At 42.2% G+C, this 17,900-nt stretch overlaps 1 protein-coding gene across 1 annotated transcript; it reads right to left on the bottom strand.

Annotated features, from left to right (window-relative positions):
• Positions 1–2,919: 2,919 nt before the first annotated feature.
• On the bottom strand, positions 2,920–15,547 carry XRCC2 (X-ray repair cross complementing 2). The gene is made up of 3 exons (XM_066991130.1): positions 15,408–15,547; positions 11,265–11,346; positions 2,920–5,829 (listed from the first exon to the last, which is right to left on the bottom strand). The coding sequence occupies exons 1-3, from the start codon at positions 15,444–15,446 to the stop codon at positions 5,114–5,116; spliced, it is 837 nt and encodes a 278-aa protein (XP_066847231.1). The 5' UTR covers positions 15,447–15,547; the 3' UTR covers positions 2,920–5,113.
• Positions 15,548–17,900: the final 2,353 nt, after the last annotated feature.

A 17,900-nucleotide genomic window follows, 5' to 3' on the forward strand; every position in this document is an offset into this window, starting at 1 on the left:
AGGGTCTAAGCAGAGCTTTGGAGATGCCCTTCAGAGACTGGACTGCCCACTGCAGCGCGGCCTGCTCCCTTGGCAGTACGCTGAAACGTGAGGACACGCAGATATCCCAAGTTAAAAATCCTATTCACCTCTTCATAATCTGGACAGCTGGTAAGGGCGATGTAGAGTCCATCCCTTGACCTTCACCAAACCACCTCTGAGGCCTTGACGTTTACCTGCCACTGCCAGGAATCCCACAGCATTGCTTGGTCTCTTTTTGTAGCAACAGCCTAAAAATCTTGACTTTCTTATACTCAGGAATCAAGATTTCTTCTCTTCCATCTCTCCCCAGAGGGAGAGGAGGTCCTTAGCACGGGCCTGGTTAGATGCATGAGAAACAAGCCCGGCAAATGGTTTAAATTATAAAGTCTAGTGGCTGTGCCAAGTCCTGCAGTACAAGAGCGCCAAGATCGGGAACACGGCCGTTCACCAGCATTTGCAAGGCGCTGACATCTCGTCACTGCTCTCCGCGAGCACTGGGGCCCACACGGGTACACGGAGCAGTCGGTTGGGGCAGGATGCAAAGCAGGGTGGGAGAGGAGAAGGAGGCCTGCCCGACTTTTCCTAAGAAACGCCATGGCCATGTTTCTTCAAAAGCCTCTACTCTGATGAGAAGTTATTCCTGATCACAAAATGAAAAAAAATTAAAAATAAAAAAAATCTGTTTTTACATTTAATTCTTTCTGGGTCCAGAGCAGCATTCTTTTTTTAAAAAAAAAAATTATTTATTTATTTATTTGTTTTACCTTCATTATAAATAAGCTATGCAGCATCTACATCACTAGTTTCATCTCTTAGTTGGAAGAACCTGCAGGTCAACTCTGGCCAACTTTGTACTTCAGAGCATTACCATGCTAGACGTGTTAGTTAACAGTTTAAGAATCTTTTTGTCTTACTGCACATTATTCATAGCCCAGTGCTATTCTGTCTTCTTTCAGGCTCAGAGATGGCCAGACTTTTAATTTCAGAGGCTGCTGTAGGGCATCGGGGTTTTCTATCCAGAAGATCATGCAGATGCATTGCACTGATGCTCCCTTCCCAGTCTGAAAGATTTTTCCACTGCCAAAGGCTCCCAAGCTCTTCCAGTGTTTCCCCCTCGTTATAAAATCCACAAGCCTTCTGATATTCTGTAGTTGCTGGAAACATTACAACTGTCTGCAGCTCTTACACCGTTGAGTATTTGCTGCAGCCTCCTACATAAGCCCAAGCTCGGCGATGTGGCATGGCTTTCCCCCGAGGTGGGGACTGAGTTTGGCACAACGGCGTTGCCCGTTGCCCCAGTACGATATTTGTGTAGGAAAATATATTTGAATAAAGAGGGTCAAGAGACTATTATTACAGCAGGCACTGGAAATAACCAAAATGTCACGTTCCTCTCCAGGACGTGGTCCAAGCCTTACGTCCAGCGGCCATCAAAACAGGATTGCTTTCTGCCTTTGTCCATTAGCCTCCAGTAAAAGCACAACTGTGGGCATGTTTCCACACGAGAACCTTTGTCTTGTGCCATTTCCAGACTCTACCAAAAATTAAGTGGCTGGCATCAGTTATGTAAGAAAAAGGAAACTCCAATTTTATGTGCAAGTAGAAACTTAAACCAAGCAAACTGGTATTTGTGTTTTATTTGCTCTATTAAAAAGTCTAGGAATGCAAAACACTTTTTGCTGAATATAGAAATGACATTTTCTTTTCAGGTGTCTGTAAAAACACAGGTTTATCCGAAAAATAAATAGAAAACCTGCAAAATGCCTTGATTTGTTTTTGGTAAAAAGCTCTCTCATTATAAAAGGATGGGGAAAAAAGGGTGAACTAGTTCCTCTTTATTTGAGGCTTGCTGCTTTAATTCAATGTTGCATATGAAGCAACAAACAGGAATTCTAAGGAATGTAAAAAGTTCCTATGCCTACAAAAGCCGTAATAATACAACATTCAGCTGAAGTACAATGACACTGACATGAAAGGATTTTCATTTCTAAGAAATACTTGGATAAATTAGAGTTTGGGTACATATGCGTTCTTTTCTCATCTTAACAATGCACGGCGGCACTTATCTTTTGCAGGGCTGCCAGCGACATAGACCTGCTCACCCCAAATGCTCTCCCTCCCTGCAGGGAGACTGAGCTGCGGCAGCACAGGTCACTGCAGGCTCCGCAGGTGGCTGGAGACTGGGTGGGAACAGGTCCGGGTGAAAAAGGAGACTTCGGAGGAGAAAGTTCTCCGCTAAAAACACGGTGAAAAAATAAACATTTTTAACACCCACAGTTAATTAAGGCACAAAAATTGCTGCTTCCCAGGTTCTTTATCACTGCATCTGTTTCAGACTTATATCCTAAAGGTTTGTTTTTCCAAATAGCATAATTCTGGCGGAGCATAAGGTCAGCGCGCTCCCAAATTGCACGCTGCCTATCCCTCCTGCAAGCTTACAGGGATATGCTGATGCTCTGCATCTCTGAAAGCGAGGCTCGCTGTGTACCTAAAGCAAATGTGCAGAGCATGAATATTACAATCAACAGAAAGCTGTAAAATCTGCCTGCATTCAAAGTAAAATAAACTGTGAATTTTCAAAATTTCCTGAGGTAAACTCTTTTTGATCAACTAGAACTTTGGCTTCATTTCAGTTTATGCATTTATTTTATATTACAATGCAAAATATGAACTAGATTGTGAATAATAGAAAAGCTATCTTTTCCAGATGGGAATACCAGAACATTTCCATTGTTGTTGTTGTTGTTTTCTTTCTCAAACATATTTTAGCAAGTACAATTTTATGAAGCAGTTTATGTTCAGCAGAGTTGCACTCTGATAGAAAGGGGTTTGTTGATTTTTTTAAAGTAGAAATCATGTAGTTGTGTAATTTTCACTTTTAAAAGGTCTGTAGTTCTGTTTGCATCTTCTTTTTTTTTCTCTCTTTTTTTTTTTTTTTTAAAAAGTGCAGGTATGTCTGTATAATAATTCCCAGTGGAAGCGTTCACTCATATTAAAAGAACCAACTCTGCTTCAGACTAGAATGAATGTTTAAGTTTTCTGCTTTTTATGTATTTGTATACTTACACAAGTTCTGAAATAAGTAACGGTCATGATGGAAGAGTAATGGTCTGAATAAGTAATGGTCATGATGGAAGAGAAAGCACAAATGAAATGACAAAGTCAATAAAACCATCACCTCTGTGGAGATGTTAAAAAGGGAACGTTCGCTCATTATGGCTCACAAGAAGAGAACCGAAGCCATGAAGTGATCAAATGGTTGGAGATGAGACAAAAAAAAGGAAGTTTTCCCACAGAAAGAATAATTAAACTGAATTAATTTTGAAGAGATGTGGCGGAGTCCAAGGGGATAAGTAAGTTGAAATTGGATTGGATGAGTGCACGGAGGATAGGTTTGATCACTGGCCATCAGACACTGGTCTGAACGCAACCTGTGGTCAGGAGCTCCCCAGAAACGCAGTTGTAGAAGCCAGGAGCACTTCTCAGTGAGAACTGACTTTTCTGATGCTCCTCCCAAAGCCTCTGGAAACAGCTCCTGCTCCAGCTGGGCCCTGGGCTGGAGGGATGCACAGCTGTCCAGAACCTTTCCAAACATCCAGCCAAATCATGCGGATGCCCAATTCCATGAACAAGAGGATGGACACACATTCCTAGCTCCATACCCAGAAGCCTGGGCACCCGAGCCCACTTGTGTACTGCTGGGAATTCAGGTATATTCAGCTTGGAAAGGCTGGGTTCAGAAGTCAGGAAATTAAAAGGTAAGGCATCTTCGTCAAAAAGATACTGTGCTGGGTACTTATTCTTAAATATGCATTTTTATTAATAATCTGTTCAATCTAAACTATAAAACGTGTTGTGCAACATGACTGAACGAATATTGCTGTGAGAAATATTTTCCCCTTGTTTGAGTAATTTAAATTTGTAAGCTAATGTAAGTTTTTGTATTAAATAATGTACTGTGTGCAATTTTCTCTCTTGTAAAGCACTTTGAAGCTTTCAAAGGGCACTCTAGGTTAATAAATAATACGGTATCCTTTGCCAGAACTGTAGGGCATTTCCCATAAGTTCTGAATCTTCTCTGCCAGAATTGCAACACGTAGCATGCCAAATCCTGCACACAAATGTTCTACATGTGGCAAATGCATATTGGTGAAGACCAGAGGCATGGCATTCCTGGATTTCTTAGGGTGAGCAGGGGAAGGGAAAGAAGTGGGAGGGAATAATGAAGGAGGGCAGGGAAGAAATTTATGTGTGTGCATACATCTTAAAAAAAAACCACACACAAACCAACACCACCCACAACAACCCATAGCCCATCCTTCATTATTTTCAAAGACTAAACAGCTTGCTGCATGTAGCGCAAACTCCCAAGTACCCAGAGCTGTTTTTCCTTCGTTTATGGCAACAGGGTTCCATTTTTGTGATAGCTTTAGGTTCTTCAAACCCAGACCCTTCTAAAGGTCAAAACACCTGCAACCCTTGCATCTCCGAGCACGTGATAAAATAAGCAGAGAGACTGTGAGGCTGGAGAACCATGGTCGGGACTACTGCTATTTAACAGGCTGTGAAAGCGAATCCTCGTCTTCAGGCAGAGTTGTGAATGCATTTCGTATGCCCTAGGCTACTGGGAACGAACCAAGACCAGTATTTATGAAAAGTGAACACTTGGCCTTTTTGCAGTCTACCCCATGGAAAAGCAGGCTTCTACGTCTGTACCCTGGGAAAAGAGGAGTAAAAAGCAGTAAGACTCAGAAATGAAGTCAGTGCATTTGATTGCATATCACAAAGGTTACGTTAATGAAGGATACTAGGAGTTTTAAATGACTTTGGTTATAATTTTCTTGATTTAATCGCTTCCTGCATTAAGCACAAACAAATAATTGCCAACATTCCTCACTGGCTGGGACTGAACGTAAACAGTAATTCAAAAACGTTAAGGTTTCCTGCCCTTCGCTAAATTTTAAGAAAATGATAACAAAAATCCTTAATCACCCAGCAACAAACAGCTCATTTAAAAGGTACTAAAAACTACTTAGAGCTTACCAGGCCTTAAGCACCAAGATTTGCTAGACGTTTAAAAAACAAACTGAAATTAAAACTGAACACCGCATTCTGCAATACTAAATGAACGTTTTACAACATTGTTTTTTTTGAGGTGGCAAGAAATGACTGTAAAACCTTTGCTGTTGCCAGAATTAAATTGCTTGGAGAAAAATATCCTGTGGGTTACCATTTGTTGCCATGATTTACAGAGATAAGGCCTATAGTCTGTATCAAATTCATGCTGAAGTTTTAAAGGAAAAAAGCTTTCTGCAGAGCTTGTAGATTTCTGCATAATTGTCTGCGTTGTTGCAAACAGGGCTAAGTGGTGCTCCCTCACAAGCTTTTCAAGAAAGTTAGCACATTTCTTCAGATTCATCTCCTGCAAGTTAAGACTCTCCCCTCCGTTGCTTCTGTCTATCCAATAAAAAGCCGATATGCTATCTACAATCAAAAGGCAGAGAGAGGGGTGAGTGCAAAACATGTTTTCTAGAGAGTAAAGAGTGAGAAGTAACTGGGTGCTGCTACTACAGTTCACAAGAAATAGCCTTCCCAGGCACTGCTTTATCATTTCCTCTGTGCTTTGCACCAATCTGTGCTCAAGAATGGTCACTAGACGAAGCACATCGAAATGGTAGTCTGTATCAATGAACATGACTTCTACTTCCAGTCCTCCTCCTGACTTTGGAATGATGCAGCGGGCTACCAGGTGGTAGAGCATTTCAGTTTTTCCTGTTCCTTCTGGACCGTGGAATTCAATGACATCTCCTGTTCAAAAACAAAGAAGCAAGCTGTCACGTGAGGCCATTTATAGCTTGGAGTCCAATTTCAGTGTTTACTGAACCAATATTCACTATTCCACTAATTGGAAAATGTGTTTTTGAAAGCTTTGAGAGCCATAAAAATTGTTTAAATTCTGGTTGGCATCTACCAAGAGAAATTCCGATTTTCAAGGCAGGCCTCTGAAGTGAGGAAAATCAACTGGCAGCAACGGTTGAAAAAAAGCCTGCCAATAGCATCTAGGACAATGATACCACTAAGAGGTTGGCAACTGGATTTCATTTATCAATACAGGTAGATGAAGGTTGAAAAGGAAACTGCTACACAAAAAAAGTGGCTAAGAAACCATCTATTTATGTTATGTACATAAAACTAGGGAAAAAAAAGTAGAGGACAAGCGAAAAAAAAAAAAGATGACATTAGAGGTTCAAATCACATTGGCATAGCTATTTTTGCAGCACAGGCTGTCCTTCAACATTTCATGTCTGCAATGTGCTTGTTTGGTAGCTACACGCACCACAACATCCCGATTCTTATTATGAGACCATAATAAGAAGCTGCTTCTTTGTCAGAAAGGGTCTCGCAGGTTGCTTGAACTCCAGACAGTGAGTGCTGTCTGAAGCAGAGGTCTCTGTTCATACATACACTCAGCCTAACTGCCTGATCTGTGTGTGTCAGTAATATGAATATCACGTGAATTTAACAAGTTAATTAAAAAAGCATAACCCATGACTAGGAAACCAGCTCAAATGTGAATGCAAGGGACTCTAAAGCCTTTTCCAAAGGCCTCTTATGTCTTAAAATCAGAGCAAGACTCTAAAAAAAAGGTTAATTTATTAGGTGTCCTTTCCAAACTTCTAATTTAGAAAACTGGATTATTTATGATATCAAGGAATTTAGGCAGCAGGGTAAATATAAGCAGTAAGGAGAATCACACAACTATAGCCATAGGAAGGTCATGGACTTCTGTGGCCTTGAGAAGTGCCAATGGGCTAACAGCTTTCCAGAGCAGGATGCAAGAGCAGAGAATTAATTGCAACTTTACCTGAACGTGTTTGTGCCTGCCTGAGTTAACAGGGTAACCTCAACTCACAGAGGATGCCCTTGTTTGCACATGCATATAATGTCAACATGCAGCTTGGGACAAGGGGCAGAGCGTGGTGAGGAAGAATTAAGCTCTTCACCCATTGCAAGTGTTGAAAGGAATTTACACCTAATGTGACAATTCGCCCACTTCAGTGGCACTCGGGCTGCCCGCCTCTCCGTATTCAAGTTCCCTGCTCCTCCAAAACTGCAATACCAGTTTCCTGAAATTCTGATACTTTGAAACTTATTTAAAAAGCTTGATTGCCTCCCAAACCTTCATTTATCTGTTCTGAATGGCTCTCCCCACTTTTGAGATGAAAGGTGACTACACGTCCTATGACATAGATCTTCATTTTCTCTTCCTGTTGAGAAGTCGCAATATCCAGCTCCACCACTTGCAGCCAGCTGATGCTCTACTGCGCTACATCCATTGTGCTGCTGACATAACAAACCTGTGACAATAGGACACCAGCTTGGGAGAAATCCTTCCAAATATGCTGGGTAGGCCCTCCTATTTCAAGTCTACTGAAATATTTTAGAGCAATTGTGTAAGGCACCTGTCATTAAAGAAGAAACTGTATGTTCTGCCTGCCACACGTTTCAGCACAAGGCTTCTGCCACCCTGAGTGGCATTGCTGAATCCAGATCAATGACTGCACTGGGCCACCCTACAATACAGATTGCTAGACCTACCATCACAGCAAAATACCTTGTTTATAAAAAATAACAAAGTATTTTTGTTGCCCTTTCAGAAGCAGCAGCGGGCAGATCTGACTTACTAGCTGGTATTATGCAAAAAAAATGATTCTGTGAAGTGCTTGACTCTATCCGTTTGAAGATGTTTTATCAGGAGCTCCATATAACCTCCTATAGCACATTACGTAAGAGACCTGCAATGCACAGAACAACACTGGAGGGACCTTTATTGGCAGAACTAACACATTTATTTAAGTAAAAATTATAAGCTCAATGAAAAACCATTCTTAAGAGTTTTTGTGGTGGCTTATAAACGTTAACAGCACGACAGCTAAGCACCTGTCAAAGTTTGTTCCATATTGCCCCAAAAGATGGGTTGCAGTTTGACCAAAACACGGACATTATGCTGACGCTCCAAAAAGACTAACAGTTTGGACTGTAAGAAAACCTCAAGGGAGCAGGGGATTTCTGTGCCTTCACGATTATTAAGGAGACTGCCCACAAAAAGAACTGGGGCTAAACAGAAGCCATTTATAGCAACAACTGTAAATGCAGGGTTCTATTAAATTAGCAACCAGGCTGTAGCAGTAAGATAACGAGGGGAAATTCATCCTTCTGGATCCGGGTGGACAAACAGTGACACAGCAGAGGAGGAAGTGTGGCCAGCAGTGTTTTCAAAAAGCCACTGACACTATCTCTCACGTTAGGTCATGGAAGAAACTAGGTGATCAGTACCAGCATCATCCATTAATGTCAAAAGAGTTTGAGAGCAGGATTAGTAAAGAGATACTGGCAAGGGATGGAAACGGTCTGGGAGGCCGAGTAGGGATAGACATTTTAACGTGGAAGAAAGTTAATGGGAAATTTTTTATTAGAATTGGTGTTGCCCAACATTACTGGTTCATCTACCAGTAGACTGATCTTCCATTAGCTTGGCAAAAGGTGGAGAAGACAAACTAATTGGGTTAATAACTTAAGGCTGTGAAGGTTTTAACGTATCAAGATAGATTATCAGAATGATTTCATAGGAAATTCAGCACTGACAAATTCAAAAAGTATGTTTTAAGGAGTAACCCAACACATCGCTTGGCTCATAGCAGCTTGAACTAGAGACAAAGCGGAGCTGGCCCACTACAGGCAGACTACAGAGCACAACGCTCCACTGCTATGCAATGTTGCATAAACTTCGATATTCATATAACACTAATATATTTTTAACTAAAACATTGTGCTCAGTTCTGGTCATCTTTTCCATGTTATTGTTTGAACTACATTAGTCTTAAAATTTTCCTGTAATCATTACATTAGTGAATGTTGGTAAAACTATTTTCTGACACTGGAGTTAGAAGCAGCCGATTTAGAATACTCAGCAATAGCTTTGCAGGTTTCATACCATAAAATACCTTTAAGTTACTGGGCTACTGACTTATAATACCATGCAGAAACTCTCACTAATATTTGCACTATCTGTAAGTGGGGTAGAAAGGCATAATATTTATTCCAAATCCATTCTGGGTGTCACACTGCTGCTGAGCTTTATGTGGACACCCATACCTTCGTACCAGGGCCAGAGGAGAAATATGCCTGGCAACAGTGGAAGCTTATTTAAAGCTCATGTCACTTTTCCTCCATTCCAGAAGAGTTCAAATGGTATGTAATTAATACTTATGTCTTCTTAAATATACAGTTCCATCACAATCAGAATCACAGCACTACCTATATTAACTGTTCCTATTCTGTAGTATTCTGACATACATGTTATGAACACTTAATGATGATGTAACCTTTACATGGTTTATTGAAACTTCATATATACGTAGCTTTGTTACAAATACCATCGGGAAAAAGAAAAATGCAGGTCATCACGTTGCTTTAATCATACCATTTCTTTGTGGGCAATGTGTTCCAGTAGTCCCTAATGACCTACTAAATGCCAAGTTCATGACAAATGGAGAGGTAGATCTTCAACAGGGATTTAAGACAATAACGAGAACACACATCAAAATAACACATGGACTCACATAAATATATATACTGTGATATTAAAAGACAAAGCAAAAATAAAATAAAAGGTGAAGGCCATTTATACATATAAAGATCTCTGCTAACATTATGCAACTCCATTAGTGTCAGCCAAGAAGCATGACCAGTACAGACAATAATTGATGCCATTTGTTTAAAGCAGAAGAAAAACAGAAGTGCTTCCCAAGCTCAATGTATGTGTTGGCACAGGGAAAAACCAGTGACGAAACTAGAAAGTTTCCAGCCATCTCAGAACTCAGGTTCTGGAAGAGTTGTTAGACAGACATGAACAACCTACATAGCGTTAAAATCAAAGTTGATCATTTTGGGAATGGAATTATGTAACCCCGTTGACTGCAACACCAAGGGCAATTACTGAATCCCAGGAAGGCTTCTTGGAGGCTGTTCGACCAGAGAAGGCCCAGTTCAGTCTCAAACATTTGTTACTTGTAGGTAAAGTACATAAAAATAGACTGAAATATCAGCATTTCCTATAGCTGCATTTCTTTTAAAATAAAAACATTTCTTCTTAAACAAAACAACAACAAAAAAACGCGTTACAACTCCAGGAGCCTTTTGAAGCCTACACCATTTTCACTACTGGTTCTTAATTCTTCTTTTGGCAATTCAGAACTGAGAGCGTTTAAATAATCTTCCATACTCCCCTCCATTCGCAATGACTTACCAGGATTTCTCTGCCCTTTATCTTTGTTATATCACATTTGAAACTTCTAGGGGCAGGAATCATATATTGCTAAACCCTTAATGTACTCCCAAGTGCTGCAAAATAATATGTGAATGGTCTCGCAGAGACTGCATTTGTAGACTAAGCATCATCTCTCATCCAATTATCTTGATTCTTTTTATTGCTTTTTCTGCCATTTCTTCTGAACCTTCTATAATTTGTGGGAATTCAAATTGCAGACAAGTATGCTGATAACCACTGCAGCCACATACTTTTCATATGAAGCCCATTCATTCATTCATATATGTATATATATATTCAACGACTGTGGTATCTCACAGCATGAGCCTTTCAGTTTGCCATTCATACGCCTTTTTTTATTATGCATTTCTAGTTTTGTATAATCAGAGTAGTCTTTTCCATTGTAGAATCCATGAAATTTCACACAATCTGGAAAAACAGGCAGAATTCCTGGATAATCAAGAAATTACTAATTGCGTTAATTTCTATTTAGCTCAGCAATTTCTTTCATTACAACATCCAATCTTGATTGTAAAACTTCTGGCTACAAGACACTACTTTAAACTTGCACTGGTGTCAAAAAGACCACTGATTAAAATTAGACCACTGATTAAAATAAATTAAAAAAAAAGGTAAGTGACAATGTAGAACAAATATCTGCAAAACTCTATGGTAACCAACATGCTTGGTATTTACTCACCTACACCTGTGCTTTAATACCCATAAACCATTTTAAAGTAGAATAATGCTCAGGAGGATGACTTTGCATTATTTCATTTTGTCTGGTTTGCCTAAAATCACATCAAGAGTTAAAATTCTGAATCCAGGGTAAAAAGATCTATTTGAATGCTTCTCTCTGAGAAAATTTTTACATTGACATTTTTGCATAAATAGGATAAAGATACATTTTTACCATGAACGGGAGATCCTTCTTCAGCAAACAGACAAGGTTCAAGATTTTTCAGAGAACTTCTGCCCTCAAGGCGTGCAAGTAGCTTTTAAAAAAAGATAGAAGAGACATGCTGTCAGCTCAAAATAATGGGTCTTGGGAATCACATTTAAAGGACTTCAAGAACCGGGAGTTTTCAATGACAGTCCTATCAAAAGATTGGTTTGATTTGAAAACATTTTTATAAATACATAAGCACCCCCACAGTCTTTGGGCACAGCAGCAGCAGCATCCTTACAAACAATTAACACACAGATTCAGTGGCGATAAGGAGTGGATATACACTGGGAGAAATATAGCTTAAAGAAAAACAAAACAAAACAAAACAAAACAGAAAAAGCTGCACAGGTAAACTAGCAAGAGGGATTGCCTCTGGTACAGAGCAGTGCTGCCATTCGACACAACAAAGGGATAGCAGAGCATCTGTAATAACCCACACCTCCACAAGGCCACAAGGTTGAGAGGCAAAGCATTACCCCTCATGAGTCTCCTGAGTCAGCCTCTCTGCATATTTATAAGTAAAACCATGTACATTTCATTTGAAAAGTATGCAGGACTCTTATGGACCACCTAACCTGTATTATTTGCAGTTTTGGCACACAATTAGCACTTCACCCTGTGCAAGAGCAGTTATTCCACACGTACATTAACGCACACGGGAAAGGACACTACCAGGACGCCCACAGCACCTATCCTGGTGCTGAAAATTTTATTCTCCAAGACAACCAGCTGCCATTTAAAAAATTAAGCCAAATGAAAAAATCCTGTTTGCTTTTACTGCATCTTCCTTAAAGGCAGTCATGAAAGGAGCAGTGGGCACAAACCTCTAAACATGCGCTGCCTTATCTTGCTTTCCTCCCTGCCATATTGATGAGGAGCATTTACTCTGAATTGTCTTAAAAGTTGTTTAAACAGTTGTGCATGTGTTTGCCTTTAATAGCAGAATAAAGCCCCATTAAATGGCCCTGAATTTACTTGAAGTGGTCATGATGGGAATTTAAGTGTGACATTTTCATTGACATTTTAACATTCCCTTCCATTAACAAAATGTCAATGTGTTTGCCTTTGTTTGCCTGTTCACACATTTCCAGGGGAGTTTTCTGACATGTTCACTGAAGGGCCATAAAACACTCGAACTGACCTCGCTCGGGATCTGCAGACCCTCCTGTTACGTTTTTGCAGCGCACAAAGCAAACGCGGAGAACTCTGGAGTGTTTTGGGAACCAGTAGGCTTCTGTGACCTGACCAAAGTAAAAATCTGGATGGATTTATATCCACGCGAACACACGAACGTCTCTGAGGGCACATAAACTAGGAGCTTGCGACTACCAACCGCACTGCTGCAGACCCTACGCACGCAGCCCGGGGCTGTGGGGAGGAGAAGCTTCCCTTCCTGGAGAAAGGCCGGGAATCTCACCCCCCTCATCTGGTGCTGGAAGTCGAGAGAAACAGGAAAACCACCACAGGCTGCTGCTTTCTGATGCCCTTCGGTTCCCAGCGATAGGAAGGACCACTGCGGTGCTCCGCGATGCCGGGTGCCACCAGCACTGCTGGGCTGGGACACGAGGCCCCACGGGATGGTCAAAACATGGTGATGCTGCCTCCTGCTCCCAATTTCATTCCTACGTTAACAAATACATTCCCCACAGGTTTTTTTTTTTCCCTTTCTTTTCTGGAAACTAAGAGCGCTTTCCTCTTAGACTATTACCTCTTTAAGATTACCGCTCCAGCTTTGGAAACGCACAAAAGATTGATCTCTATCGTTTAAATATGAACCTGTGGTTGTTTAAATGATGAGTTTTTACATTCATTTTAAATAACTACAGGTGCTTACTCTGAGCAGTGCTCATGTAGGTAATTTATGATAATTTGCTGATGATAGTGCACCTGTGTTTTTATCAAACTTGTATTTACTTCCGAGTTCTGAAGCAGAATCTCCAAAGGCACTCGCCTCATTAGTGTCACGCTGTGAGCAATGGGGTTTCTGGCAGAAACAGCGAACAATTTTCCTTCAGATCTCACAAAGGTTTGTCCACACCACAGCAGAAGTGACGGCAGCGAAGCTGCACCGAGATGAGGCACCAGACAGGAATCCCTCACCTCTGCAGACAGTGAAGACAGTGACAATATGGGTTCTCCCAAATCAGCAGAAGCTGCCTTGGCTCAGCTCCAGGGAGGGCATTTCCATGTTGCCTTCTTACACTGTCTTCTATGTGGGAGGAGGGAAAAATCTATGGCAATTAAAGAGTAATCTCGATGGTGGGAGTCGGGTGTCTCATGCTGTGTTGTGGACATTGTACTGCTGGATAAAACACTGCAATGGAAAAAGCTAGGAAAAAAAGAAGCCTGCAATTTCAAATAATGTATTAGAGACAACTGATTCTGTAATTCAACTGTAGATGCTCATTTCTTCCTTTTTAATGCTTTCATCTTCTTTTGTACAAAACATAACCTTTTAGCAGCATGCTAGCAGTAGGTCTTCGCTCATACGTGTCCTTGAGAAATGCAATTACACAAACAAGAAGCTGCGCACAGGTACACGTGGTAGAAAACAAGCTATCCAGCATGAGCTGGGCAACAACTGGGTTAAATTTCATTAATGACAACAAGACTGACAAGACTGAAGTATTTCAGTAATGTCTTTTATGGCTTATCAATTCCATCTTTTTAATAAAGAAATATGCATATGGGCTGTCCCATTGACTAATATATTGTAATGCTTATACTATATTGGATTCAATGAAGTTATGCATAAATGTAAGAATACACGTAGGTCTTGTCAGAGATATTACTTAATTAAAATGTTAAAGAAATTCAAATTAAATACTCTAGCTCTGCTAGAGGCCGTGAGCTAACCTACAGGCTATTTATAAACAAAAATACATCTCAAGTATGAGACAAAATTTAATTTTCAACCACTACAACCACTCTGAGCTTTTGTAAACTTTGGGCATGAAGATGTATGCTAGCAATTTATCATTTATTTTGTTGTGAGATACCAAAGGTGTTTTCTGAGAAGTTCTAATTTGTTGCATTAATTACATTGAAGAATAAAATTGTAAGACTGCGGTCTCAGCCTAACCCTCACTGAAGTCAGATATTATGCATCAGGCTATTTGAGGAAGTTTGCTTTAAATGAAGTTCTGTTTCAAGGGCTTTAAGCATTTTTCTCCACCATATTTGTTACTCTTTCTCAACGCCTTGGTTGTCAGTTCTTCCCTTGTTCAGGTCTGCTCATCTGTTCCACCACTGGTTGTTCTGCCACGTGAATTCCCAGCTGGTGCTGCTCATGTGGACAAATGCATTTACCCACTTGGACACAAGTGGAAGACATGTCCTTAATTTGTGTGTATTTGCTGGTACTGGGCAGCTGTGAGTGTTTTATGTGCCAAAAGGGCTTAAGAACTTGTGCCTTGAACAAAAAGAGAGCGCTTTAACAAGAAATAAATACTTACTATCATGCATGTTTCTATGCTTTTGTACTTAGCATATCATGATACACTAACACACATCTCCACCTAATTAACGTGCTGATTGGAAGTCGAAGTAACAAGTAAACATTTAAGGGCAGTGAAGACTAACAAACGCCAAAACTCAACCCCCTTTTATCTGAAGAACACGAAAGCAACTCCACTTTGCGCGCTGTATTGAAACCAAATCCTCCTCGTTCGTTTCCACAGCTCTTCCTCCTCGCTCCATCCACGGCTTGGGAGGGGGACAGCGAGGAAGACACTCGTGAAGGCGGCAGTGTCTGGGAGCCACCGTGACAGGAGCTTCTCCTGGTGGAACAAACCCTCCCGCCGTGTCGCCCCCTCTCCGCCTCCCTCACCCTGAGGCGCTTCGCAGGGCGGCGGGGCGCGGCTCTGCGCCTTCCCCTCCCCTCACACACCGCCAAGCACGGGGGCAGGGCGGCCAGCCGGGTGTACCCTGCCCTGCCCCGCACCCCCCCGGGGAGCGGACGGAGCGTTTACACGACGCCCGGGCACAGCGAGGGGACGGACGACCAACAAAGACCCCACAGCCACCGCACCGCCCGCCCGCCCTGAGGGAAATGGCGGCGGGCGGCGGCCCGGGACTGGGGGCCCTGGGGGGGGAGGGGGGGCTCACCTGAGTGCCCGACTCCGCCCTCCGCAGCGCGTCACCCATGGCGCGGCTGGGGGAGGGGGCGCCGCTCCCCGCTCCGGCCCCAGCGGCGGCGGCGGCCACTGCGCAGGCGCGTTGGAACCGCCCGCCTGTCCCCTCCCGGCGCACGCGTGGCTCAGCGCCCGGCGCGGGTTGTGAGGCGCTGCTCTGGGGGTCGCGGGTTCGAGTCCCGCCTCGGCGCTTTGTGGCGCCTTATGGCATTCCCGAGGGACTGATCACTGCAGGGAGGCCGAATTTTATTTTGTTATTATTATTATTATTATTTTTTTAAGAGCGTTTCTTTTTATATGTTCTTGGTGTGGGCTTTGCTTTTATTTTTGCTCCTGGTCATTATTGGTGGCCCTGAACCACCACCTTGCCCCTGTGGGGAGCAACATCAGGCATGGCGCAGGTCAGCGTCCTGTGGGGTGCGAGGCTGCGGTGTGCCCTGCGGGCGCTGAGGGCATCGCCCCTGTCAGCCTTGTGGCCAGGGAAGTCCTGCTCCCTTGGTTTTGCATGGCGAAATGTGAGCAATGTTTCCCATCCGCGGAAATGGCCGTCTTGGGGCTGAAGTGACTCAAAGGAAACCCATCCGCGTGGCCACCATTAAACCCCGACGCCTGCGAAATTACTTCCGCAGAAGCCAGCTCGCAATTATGGCTTAGATGAAAAGAGCTCTGGAATATTTTGCATACATGCATACACCTGAGCGAGCCGGGCTCGCATGGCGTGCGATGCTCCTGGGCAGGATCCGACCGCCCGGCATGTCTCTGGCGTAGGCGGTGGCGTGCTCGCGGTCGGCAGTGGGATCTGCTGAGGACCGCGGCCTGTCCACCGCCACTGTGCAAGGCAGCAGCGTGAGGGATGACGAGCAGGCGAAAACGTGGAGAACCTGTTTGTGTTTTCCATAGGCTAAATGCTAAACCAGCAGGATAAGAATAGCAATCCCACTCCCCGTATCTGCATATCAAAGAGCAGCGGTGATATCATCCCTTTGGGTTTAGCAAGGTTATCAGCGATACTGCACGTTCTTACAGTTAGGAGGAGAAACTGGTGGTGGTGGAGTTCTTTGTTTCTTCAAAGAAATAAGTTTGTCTGTATAGAAGTCTCAGCTAGCTTGAGCCTGAGTACACCACAAATCTGAAAAACCTAACCTCAAATGAAAGGCATAGGCCTTATTTACTCTTTCAACCTTCTTTCAGCCCCAAATATTCTCCCTCTAATTCAAAACACCCTGATGTTGCCACCCAAATCAAGGTTTTAGATGCTTCCACAAGGACGGTCAGATTTGACCTAATTCCAGACAGTACTTCTAATGTCAAGTCCTAATATCCCTCATTAAATCACTGAAAGGAGATGGTCTCTTTTGGACAGCTGTCGTAGCTTTTCTTATTCTCTGTGTATGGATACATATGCAAAATTATCAAAGCCAAGGAAGGTGATTAGTGAGCTTGGATGGCTACACAGGGACACGTGGCACAAAACACAACTGCAGTACTTAGTTTAATTTTACTTGAAGGAAGCCTCTGCCTCACGTTTTGGGAAAAGCCACCACAAGGGACAGACAACCTTAAGAGTTGTGTTTCTGACTGTTGTTACAGTACCTTAGAGGTCTGAACCATATTCCCTGGAAGAGTTCAAAAGGCTTGTTAATTAGAAGTGATTGCCCTTGAAGCTGACTGATGATTGAACCTAACCCAACAGTAGAGTGGACTCATTGTGAATTATGACAAAGACACTACTCATTGCATCAACCACTTTTTTTTTTTTTAATTATAGCTTCTTTGTTGCTGTTCTCTAATTAAAGCCGCTGCGCTAATTTAAAAAAGTGATTGCTGTTTGAATTTGGAAACATAAAATATATAGTACGCATAAATGCCAGTTGACTGAAACCCCCTCCTACCTCGTCACCTATCACTGTCTGTATCCCAGTAGGGTCCTATGGGAACTCTTCTCCTGCATGGGCGAACACAGTTTTGGTATTACAATCTAATGCAAGATGAAGTGTCACAGTTGAATGGAGATCAAGTGACAAAGATTCCAGAGAGGGTAAAAGCATCGAATTCACCAGAACAGTAAAAAGTGGATATTTTAATGGCTTGATATATTTAGTACATAACACTTAGAAATGTGTAAATCAAACACAGCGGTCATCTTGATAGACAGATTGCTGTAACCACCTCTCATATGTTACCTTTGCATTCATTTGCTTAATACAGTGTGGCTGGCATTATGAAGTTAGAAAATTGATGCTTACTTTGACAGCACTCTGCCTTAATAAAGAATCACATTTGTGCTTTTTACATTTATTTGTCACTACATGTACTTCTTTTCTCTGCAGATAAAAAAGCTAGGTTTTGGCAATGATACACACTTCAGCCTTTAACCCCAAGCCTTTCATAGATCTTTGTATACCTAAACTTCTGCTCCATGCACTTCAGCAGTCAACGCCACTGGCATCTTACCAAATTCAATATT

The sequence above is a fragment of the Anser cygnoides genome, chromosome 2 (genome assembly GCF_040182565.1).
Source record: "Anser cygnoides isolate HZ-2024a breed goose chromosome 2, Taihu_goose_T2T_genome, whole genome shotgun sequence".
Taxonomy (NCBI): Eukaryota; Metazoa; Chordata; class Aves; order Anseriformes; family Anatidae; genus Anser; species Anser cygnoides.

Excerpts from the sequence above, each read along its gene's own strand:
- XRCC2 (XM_066991130.1), bottom strand. The coding sequence starts at position 15,446 with ATGGGTGACGCGCTGCGGAGGGCGGAGTCGGGCACTCAG. Across the intron at positions 11,347-15,407 it reads GGGCGGAGTCGGGCACTCAG|CTACTTGCACGCCTTGAGGG; the intron begins GTGAGCCCCCCC and ends TTTTTTTAAAAG. Across the intron at positions 5,830-11,264 it reads AGAAGGATCTCCCGTTCATG|GAGATGTCATTGAATTCCAC; the intron begins GTAAAAATGTAT and ends GTTTTTGAACAG.